This window comes from Pundamilia nyererei, unplaced genomic scaffold (assembly GCF_000239375.1).
Source record: "Pundamilia nyererei isolate P.nyererei 1_Seehausen unplaced genomic scaffold, PunNye1.0 scaffold00110, whole genome shotgun sequence".
NCBI lineage: Eukaryota > Metazoa > Chordata > Actinopteri > Cichliformes > Cichlidae > Pundamilia > Pundamilia nyererei.
In genome coordinates this window covers 46188-56220 of record NW_005187511.1, presented here as the reverse complement: position 1 = coordinate 56220, position 10033 = coordinate 46188, and the positions used below count along the sequence as shown (strand labels likewise).

Here is a 10033-nt window from a genome sequence, read left to right as displayed (position 1 = left end):
CAGCATTCGCAAGCTGAACTCGACTGCAGGAGTAAAGCTTCCATTCGCCTTCAATATTATTTGAGGTTTAAGCAGGTATACAGAAATAAGCCACATTGCAGTTACTTCTATGGAACAGAATCTTCTTTTCAACAATATTTTATCATGGGAAATTACGTTTTGACTTTTGTTTGTTTGCATAAAATGAAAATCTTCTATTTTTCCTTCATTTCAGATACTTTTCGTCAACATCGAAGGTCTTCAATCACAATGAATGACAGTGACTTTGTGGAGGCACAGGATGTGCCAAGAGATGAGAGCCTGGCCAAGGTGGAGATCGCGCTGCTCAGTGTCGTCTTCGTGAGCGCCGCCGTCCTCAACACCAGCCTGCTGCTCGTCCTGTGGAAACAGCGCAAACAGATGTCCAGAATGCGCGTCTTCGTGTTCCACCTGTGCCTGGCGGACCTGGTGGTCACTTTCTTCCAGGTGTGTCCGCAGCTTTTGTGGGACATCACAGACAGGTTCGTCGGACCGGACTTGGTGTGCCGACTTGTGAAATATTTGCAAGTTCTCGGCATGTTTTCATCGACCTACATGATCGTGGTGATGACAGTTGACAGGTACCAGGCTATCTGCAACCCGATGGTAAAGTTTCAGCGGACACGCACGAGACTAAATGTCCCCGTGTGCGTTGCGTGGGGGATTTCTCTGCTGGGCAGCTTGCCTCAGGTCTTCATTTTCTCACAGGTGGAGGTTACACCGGGTGTGTTTGATTGCTGGGCTACATTTATCCAGCCATGGGGGCTGCAGACTTACATCACCTGGACCACGCTGGTCATTTTTGTTTTACCCGTTATCACAGTTGTTGTTTGCCAAGTCCGCATCTGCCGAGCCATCCAGATCAACATCTACCAAAAGACTCAGCAGAAAGGAACGGTGGGTTTGCCATCCAGAGCCAGCGGTGTGGCTGGCATGTCGAAGGCTAGAGTGAAAACACTGAAGATGACGGTGGTCATAGTACTTGCTTATATTGTCTGCTGGGCTCCGTTTTTCACTGTCCAGCTGTGGTCCGCGTGGGACAAGCAGGCGCCTAAAGAAAGTAAGTATTGCGTATATTTGCTGTGTGATCGTCATAATCAATGTAGTTCATTTGGTCTTTTACGTTTTCTAATTACACAGAACCTGAGCATATTTACGCACAAACACAAATTACTAATCTCTAGGTGGCAGATGAGATTGCTTGGCAGACACGTGACACTTTGCCCTCCTGTTTTAATTCCAGCTGCTACTTTCACCATCCTGATGTTGCTTGCCAGCCTGAACAGCTGCGCGAATCCCTGCATTTACCTTTTGTTCAGCGGTCAGGTTCCCAAGAGGCTGGTGTCGCTCCTGTGCAGGAGGCATTCAGGCGGAAAGGACTCAGTGCACGAGGAAGCGACGCTGGTCAGCACTTTGTATCTAAGCTTAAAAAATCCCCCCGAGTCCAAGTGAAGGTAGCGCATTACTAAAAATGGGAAACTCCTGCAGGGCAAACCGTGCAAAGTCTGCGCGCCTGGATATGCTGCCTCTCTGAATTTTAGCAACCGTTTCAAAGGATGAAGGCAACGCATGCTGTATGTTATTTGGCACATAAAAAGATATCGTGTGTAGTAAAAAGCAGCCAACAAAGGCGAGAGAGTGAGAACAACATGCTGTTGGATAACAGCATCTGGAGAGACTAAACAACTGGTGTGGATCATCAAGCTGTTTGGATAAATCTTTTTACTTTGAGAAATAAAATATTCATCCCATTTAGTGGTACCTGAATGAGCCAGTCTTTTCAGCCAGATTGGATTCAGCTGTATAGTGTTTTGCATACTGCCATATATAGAAACATTCCTTGAGTTGATTTCACCAATCTAAAGTAAATAAAATCTATTCATAGCTTTCCAAACGAAAGATTAAAAGCAAGCATATGTGTTTCACTGATGTAACAGAGAGGAAATAGAGGCACACTTTATGTTGGAACAAACTGTATTTAAAGATTGTGAAATATGTTTGTCAGCCCTTTAAATGTTTCTATGGTGAAAACCTACTCACTGTTCACAAAATCACACGCCAGGTGCTTGTATTTTGTAAAATACTGTTCATGCCATGAACAACTTTGTTTATTTATGGAATAAAATGTTGTCACAAATGTGTTGCACTGCTGTTGTATAACACATGAGGTAGCCTTTGTAATCCTAAACATTTACAAATGATACAAATCGTATTTATGGCACTAATATTTAGATATAAGTCCATGCGGTCCCACCTAATGTTAATGTGTTTTAAAACAAGGATTGAATTGTCTACATTGTCAACATATCTTTCCACAAATATTACAGCTGGAAGAATGTAATCAAAAGACAAACAGACAGATGGACAACCCTGCGCTATGTCATGCAACATATGCAGGTCATCAGAGTGAAAAACCTTCTTTGAAAGAGCAGCACGCCAAAGAGAGACATAGAATGAGAAACATATGAAGCTTGGAACGTGGCCAGTTCATTGTCCAAGTCAGTCAGTAATTTTGATCAGGACTTCAGATCAAACTAGAAAATTAGTCATCAGCAACAACAATTAGCTTCAGTGATTACTATGACAAATGAGAAACCACAATGAAGGCATATCCAACGTGTGCTACCTATATGACAGTGGAAAAAAGAGCATTGGTACTGAGCTGAAAAGTTTTGTTGGTTGCTTTGTAACTATGGGAGCTGCAATGGTCTAAATTTCATTTGAGGATCTTAAAATAACTGAACACTTTGACCTTCACAGCAGTGCTTCAGGTTTCACTGTAGTCCACAGGGACCTGCAGTAACGTAATTTTATTTTCCCTCCTAAATGTGTTTTTTGGGATATTATAAAGAAAGAGGCATCACAGCAGACACTAACTGGTGGCAGTTACTCGTGCACATATATGCTCAGCTGAGCACTGAGGCAATCCGACAGCTTACGTTGGGAGTCTATCCAATTTTCTCTGGTAAATTTTTATGTGCTAACTTGTACCTCTGCATAAATTTACAACAGAAAGTATTTTATTTATATATCGAAAAACATACAATATAGGCATAATGCTTCAACACACTGGTTTTCTTTCAATATTATCACCAATGTTTCAACACAACCCAGAAATGATTCCCTCTTCTGTCCTCCTGTGTTTGTCTGGTATCTGATGCCAGAGTAAACAGTTCTGTCTGGTAGCAGGCTATCCCCCCCCCCCCCCCCTCCTGTTTATGTCAATAATAAATCAGGTTACTTTAATTCATCAACACTTGATTTTATTGACAGCTCATCAATATTTCTCATTAATAATATTGATGGGTGCAGTAATCAGCCAATCTTTTCAAATCAGTGTAGCTGCTGTTTTCTCGGGGGCCCAGGAACACATTGTTGCCCTTTGGTTCCACTGGATGTGAATGCAGCCCTGCAGTGATCTCATCTCTGCAGCAGCTCTCTGAAATCCAGGACGTCCACCATAAATAAATGCCAATGATAAAGAGCTAACGTGCATTTTCATATGGTAATATTCAATAACTTGTGATTATGCCATTTTAGCATCTCCGACGAGGGTCGAAGTGCCAACGAAAACCGTGAGGAAGGAGCACTTCCGCCTGCTGTTGTGGTTGTGATTCGCCCATCTTGCCTGCCTGGATAAGGTGAGGCAGCTGGAATCAGAAAGATCAAACACCATGGCTAAAGTGAGCATAGAAACGAGACACAAGGTGGTGAGCCTGCACCAGCAAGGTCTCTCACAGGTAGAAATCTCGCGGCAGACAGGTGTTTCCAGATGTGCTGTCCAAGCTCTTCTGCAAAAGCACAAAGAAACGGGCACGGTTGAAGATCAGAAACGTAGCGGCCGACCGAGGAAGCTGAGTAAAGCGGACGAAAGACTCATTAAGATGACTTTGCAGCGAAATAGGAAGATCTCCAGTAGCGCCATCACCTCAGAGCTGGCGGTGACCAGCGGCACTCTGGTGCACCCGTCCACTGTGCGGAGGAGTCTGGCCAGGAGCGGTCTAAATGGGAGGAGAGGGAGCAAAAAGCAGGTCCTGATGTGTGAAACGAGCGAAGACAAGACACTCTCAGGTGAACAGAAACAGCAGAACTGGGATGACAATAAATGGGAGCAGGAGGTCTGGACTGAAGATTCAGAAGCTGAGATTTCTGACTCTAACACAGAGGCTGGAGAGCCACAGGACTGTGAGGAGACAGATTAGGCGACATGTGAAGCACGCTGGAGCTTCCTGATAGGTTTGGGATTGCATGTCTGCAAAACTAGGATCAGGCATTTTTATCCATCACATTATCCTGAGACAAGCATGTCAACAATCTCAGAGTTATATATTTATATAGATCAGTTCATGTTAAACTTAAAGTGCAAAACTATCATACATGTTCAGCTGCCGTGTGTTTGTATTCGTTTCAAAGAAAAATTATTATCTGAAATATATTTTTACACTTCAGTAGAAAGTGCAATAAATATGAAAATATGAAATAAATATGAAATAAATAAATATGTTTGAGAAGTTGTTAAGTTCTCCTTGTTCTGCCTATTTAAAAAGTTAATTTTTATTTTAAAGAGGCAGGCATTCACCAGGTCACATAGACATATTTTTTTGTGAAAATTGGTGGACATCCATTTAATCCATGTTGCATGTGTTATCCTGTAAAAATGATTAACCTTTCCCCCCGTGGACCTTTTTATATTTGCTGCACCAATTACTCAGTTTCCCCAGGGATAGCAGTAATGTGCAGTCTGATCTTGAAATTGGTGGGTTTAACCGGATTAAAGGCCTTAACAAGATATGTATTTCACCATCACCTTCAGTTATTTGACACTCTTGTCTCGGTAAAAATACAAAGCTCAGTAAAGGCAGAAAGACACACCATGTGTGAGACTGCAGGATATAGAAGAGAAGAGAGCAGCTCATGTGCTTCGTTGTTTTCTGTGCTCCTCTCACACTTTTTAAATGCGCTGATTAGAAAAAAGCGAAACAAAATGGGAGCAGGATCTAAAAATGTAAGTGTCACTGTATGATTTTTAGAAATTTTGAGTTGTTTTGCAGCATGTGCTAAAATTGATAATAAAGCCGGGACAATAAATGCAAGCATCCAAAAATCTACCAATTAAACCCTAAATTTAGAATCAAACTGTTCATGGTGAGTTCACCTGGTGCTGCAGCACCCCTGAATATGTCTGGACACTTGTAGACAGCTATTTAATGTTTTATTGCAGGTACAGTTCAGGCTCGCTGTGAAACAAGCAGTCCATTCAGACTGCACAGGCACTCCATCTCAACCAGTATGGTTTGCTGTGTCTCCCTGCACAGTCTCAAGACTGGGGTAGACACAGGAAGACGTTTTTAGTCAGTCAGTTTTTACAACCCATGTAGTAGGCTCTCACTGGAATTAATGAATGCCACTCAGAAGTAACTATTGCTTTAGACAAAGAGCAGTTTGTTAGTTAAAATTTAACCATAGTATTATTTCAGGATGTAAACTTTGATAATAACTTTTGATTTTGAATAATTGTGGATAAGCCAAACATGATAGGAAGATTTCATTTTACTTTGAGTCCATATTATTGTTTCATATTAAATTAGTATTTTCACATCTGTTTGGTTTCTGCATACTTTTTCTTTATTACACTGCAACAGCACACATCTTAGACTCTGGCATCCAGGAGTAATGGAGGCTCTCCTTCTAGCTGTGGAGTCAAACAGTTTTCATATCGTGTCTACGAGTGCATAGTACTATGCAGCCAGAGAGTCCTGTTTAGTTTAACTTGTGACATAACTGAAATAAATATTTGAAATAAAATAAATTACTTCAGCTGCACAAGAGACACGAGGAAGAAATGGAAATATGGAAAATGTTTTATGTCTAAATGATGGAAGTTGGGACAGAATCAGTATTAAAGCAGATTCAGCACTAAGAGAAAATCTAATAACCAATCTTAGTGAGACATCTAGAAATATCTTATTAGAGCTGTGTAACAGAGACTGGGAGGCTCTGTTAGCAGTGGTAGTAACAATATGAAAACCAGGGAAAGATGAGAGAGAACTAGGAAATTACAGACCAGTAACTTAAAAATCCAAATCTGCAAAACAATGGAGAATATATGAAATGAATGGTTAAAGTACTATATAGATAATAAAATGGAAAGTGGGCTTAGAAGAGGGAGAAGTACAACTGAACCAGCTTTATGTTTAAAACATGAAATTAGAAAAGGCAATGTAAACAAACAAAGTGCCATGATATACAATATGACACAATGTGAAGAGAAGGTCAACTAGTGAAAGTGAGGAAAATAGGCATTACAAATTATTACACAGATACATTTCTTTTAAAAACTACAGAAGGATAAATACATACATGTCATGGGAAGCTTTACACTGGAAAATGTAAGTAATCAAGAGTTGGTCGTGGTTTCATGAAAGGATTACATGGGTCACACACAATGAAGAAAAACAGTAAGAAATGCAAGAGTGTTAAATGTAATCATATGTTTAATTGAAAATAACTAAGCAGACAGGAATTCTATGAGGACCATATACAGCAGATTTATCAGGCCAGTATTAGATTATGGAGTATTGTAGTGTATGGTTCAGCATCAGATACATACAAACATACAATTGCACCCAGCGCACCTGCGTGTAAAACAACCCCAATAGCAGCATAATGAGCAGAGCTGGGTGGAATGCCACTAGAAATCAGAAGGGAGCAGCTAACACTAAATTGCTGAGCAAAGTTACAGGGCCATGAACGGGGTCACCCAACATGAGGCGTTCGTAAGAGCTTTATGGGAAAAGGAAAGAAAAAACAAAGCGCTTTGGCTTGTCTCAGAGAGCAACAGAACTTAAAATAGGCCAGTTAAACATTAGTCAGACCGTGCCATTACAGGCAAAAGAGCAACAAATACTTCCTGTCACCACAGAAGAATTTACATTAATGGAAAAGAAAGAGTAAGGATGGGGATTTTATTTTAAACATACAGTGCAGGCATACATTCATCAGCACTGCAGTTTTGTCCACATTGATGCAGATGCATCAGTTAGAGTGATGGTCACTGTTTCTGAGTTTCTTACCAAAGTGGAGGAAAACATTACTGACAGATTATGAATGAACATGGGAGAAATGTTCATAGTACTTGAAGATGCAAGACCAATAACTTGACTCAAATTTCAACCAAATTCACTCAAAACACTCACATAGTGTACAGTATATCTATCTACCTACCTACCTACCTACCTGTCTTCATGTATATACAATTTTAAAATGATCTTGTGTTTTCTTTCTCATTTCCCAGCACAGCCACCCCACCTTGTGTATATAGGTTATTTGAATAACTATAATAAAAAGACACCAATGATAGTTAATCAAGACAACTATTATGAGTGCCTTTTTGTTTGCACTGATGTTCATGAATAAAGTTCTTTTTTTAGAAAAAAAAATGTTTTAGTTAAACTCAGGCTGACGGGAATAAAGAGCATCGTGATGCAGAAAATGTTGAAAAGGTGGCAAAAGCAATGAAAGGGTAATGGTTCTGGGGAGGAGCAGGAGAGATTCCCATCTGTCATTCGTAACAGGAAAACACCAAACATGTTGTATTGTACTATGAAAAATATGAAGACAGGAGACGCAAAGTGGTCTAAAAACCTCAAGAAACTAAAAGTTAACATGGCTGTTGAAGTCTTTAAGTGGTGAACGCTATCGGGACCAGCTGGTGGCGGTAATGCACCAATTAGATGTGTGCCAACCTCAAGTATGCATCAAGAAGAAGACGCAGAAGAAGACGCTCTTCCGCCTGCTGTTGTGGTTGTGATTCCCGTCGTCTGGTCTACCTGGTTAAGGTGAGGCTGCTGGGATCAGAAAGATCAAACACCATGGCTAAAGTGAGCATAGAAACGAGACACAAGGTGGTGAGCCTGCGCCAGCAAGGTCTCTCACAGGCGGAAATCTCGCGTCAGACAGGTGTTTCCAAACGTGCTGTCCAAGCTCTTCTGCAGAAGCACAAAAAAACGGGCACGGTTGAAGATCAGAAACGCAGCGGCCGACCGAGGAAACTAAGTAAAGCGGACGAAAGACTCATTAAGCTGACTTTCCTGGAGAATCGGACCATGTCCAGTAGCGCCATCACCTCAGAGCTGGCGGTGACCAGCGGCACTCTGGTGGACCCATCCACCGTGCGGAGATGTTTGGCCAGGAGCGGTCTTAACGGGAGGAGAGGGAGCAAAAAGCAGGTCCAGATGTGTGAATCGAGCGAAGACAAGACACTCTCAGGTGAACAGAAACAGGAGGACTTGGATGTCAACAAACTGAAGCAAGAGGAGGAGGAACAAGGGGAGCAGGGGGAACAAGGGGAGCAGGAGAAGCAGGGGGAACAAAAGGTGTGGACTGGAGATTCAGCAGATGAGAGATCTTACTCCAACTCGGAGGGTGGAGACAGCCACAGCGACGAGAGGCTTTAGGCAGCCTGTGAAGCATGCTGGGACTGCATTTATGCAACTGTTGTTGAGTTTTTTTGTCTGAATGTGTGAATTCCTTAAAGATACATCATGGGGGGAATTCAAATGATTTACTTTCATGTTTTTTATTTGGTTACACATTACCGTTTGGTTTACTTCTTTCTATTTAGTCACTTTGTTAGTGTCTGTTTGCCTTTATGTATCTACCTTATTGTGATCAGCCAAAGATCTCCTTTGTCTTTTGTCTGCTTTGTGAACTTTGGGCACTTTATGTCACTTTATCTTATCTCGGCCTTAAAAAAAAGTCAAGTTGTTTAATTTTATGTTGCATTTAGTTTAGTTTTTGATCTTTTTGTAAATTGTTTTTCACATTTTGGGGGTAGAGTAAAACTTACATGTGCCCTTCACGCTGCATAAGCAGAAAAGGAATCCGGTGCATGTCCTCAAACGATGTCACTTGAGTCTGCATGGCACAGGCGGAAGAATGGAAGTTTTAAAATAAACGAGGAAGTTAGAGAAGCGTGAGCTTGTTAGGCATATTCTTATAATAATCAGAAGACTGGGGATATATGCTTGAACCCAAATTAGCTGATAAAAGCAGAATGTTTAAAAAAAAATCTTCATTTTGACATGATGGCATCAAACAGCCGCTGCAGATTTGTCTGCTGCACATCCATGATGTGAATCTCCTGTTCCACCACATCGCAAAGATTCTCCATTGGGCTGATACCTGGTGATTTAGGTACTCGGTCATGTTTAGGGAACCAGTTTGAGATGATTTGAGCCATCAGACAATGGGTACAGTGTGGTCGTATAAGGATGGATGTGGTCAGCAACCATACTCAGGTAAGCCGTGGCATTTAAACAATGCTCAGCTGATATTAGGGGGCCCAAAGTGCAAAGAAAATATTTGATACCATACCAGCAGCTATCCAAGGTGTTGTTTACACTAAATTCTGACACTACAAATGTCACAGCTTCTTTTTTTCCCCCAGTTTTCTGTTGTCCAGTTTTGGTTTGGTGACAGAAGAGGCACCCAGTGTGGTCTTCTGCTGCTGTAGTCCATCTGCTTCTAAGTTGGACCCGTTTTGCATTTAAAGATGCTCTCCTGCATACCTTGGTTGTAATGAGTGGTTATTTGAGTTACTGTTACCTTCCAATAAGATCAAAGCAGTCTAGCTATTCTCCTCTGATCTCTGGCATCAACAAGGTGTTTTCACCACTACTGGACATTTTCTGTTTTTCTGACCATTTTCTGTAAACCTGAGAGATGCATGTGTGGGAAAGTACCATCACTTCAGTAGTTTCCGAAATGCTCAGACCAGCCTGTCTGGCACCAACAACATTCAAAGTCATTTAAATCTGTCTCCCTTCTGATGACCAGTTTGAACTTTTGCAGGTTGTGCACCTGCCTAAATGCATGGCATTGCTGCAATATGATTGGCTAATTAGACGTGTGTTTAAAAGTGCTGAGCGGGTGTACCTAATAAAGTGACCTGTTAGCATATGTGTAATATATATAGATAGATAGATAGATATACACACACAACACATACATACAT

The 10033-nt window shown here is 41.3% G+C and overlaps 1 protein-coding gene across 1 annotated transcript; it reads left to right on the top strand.

Moving 5' to 3' along the window:
* The first annotated feature begins 224 nt into the window (after window positions 1–224).
* LOC102197315 (vasopressin V2 receptor-like) lies at window positions 225–1777 on the top strand. Its single transcript, XM_005741340.1, has 2 exons — window positions 225–1078; window positions 1262–1777. The coding sequence occupies exons 1-2, from the start codon at window positions 250–252 to the stop codon at window positions 1468–1470; spliced, it is 1038 nt and encodes a 345-aa protein (XP_005741397.1). The 5' UTR covers window positions 225–249; the 3' UTR covers window positions 1471–1777.
* The last annotated feature ends 8256 nt before the right edge of the window (window positions 1778–10033 follow it).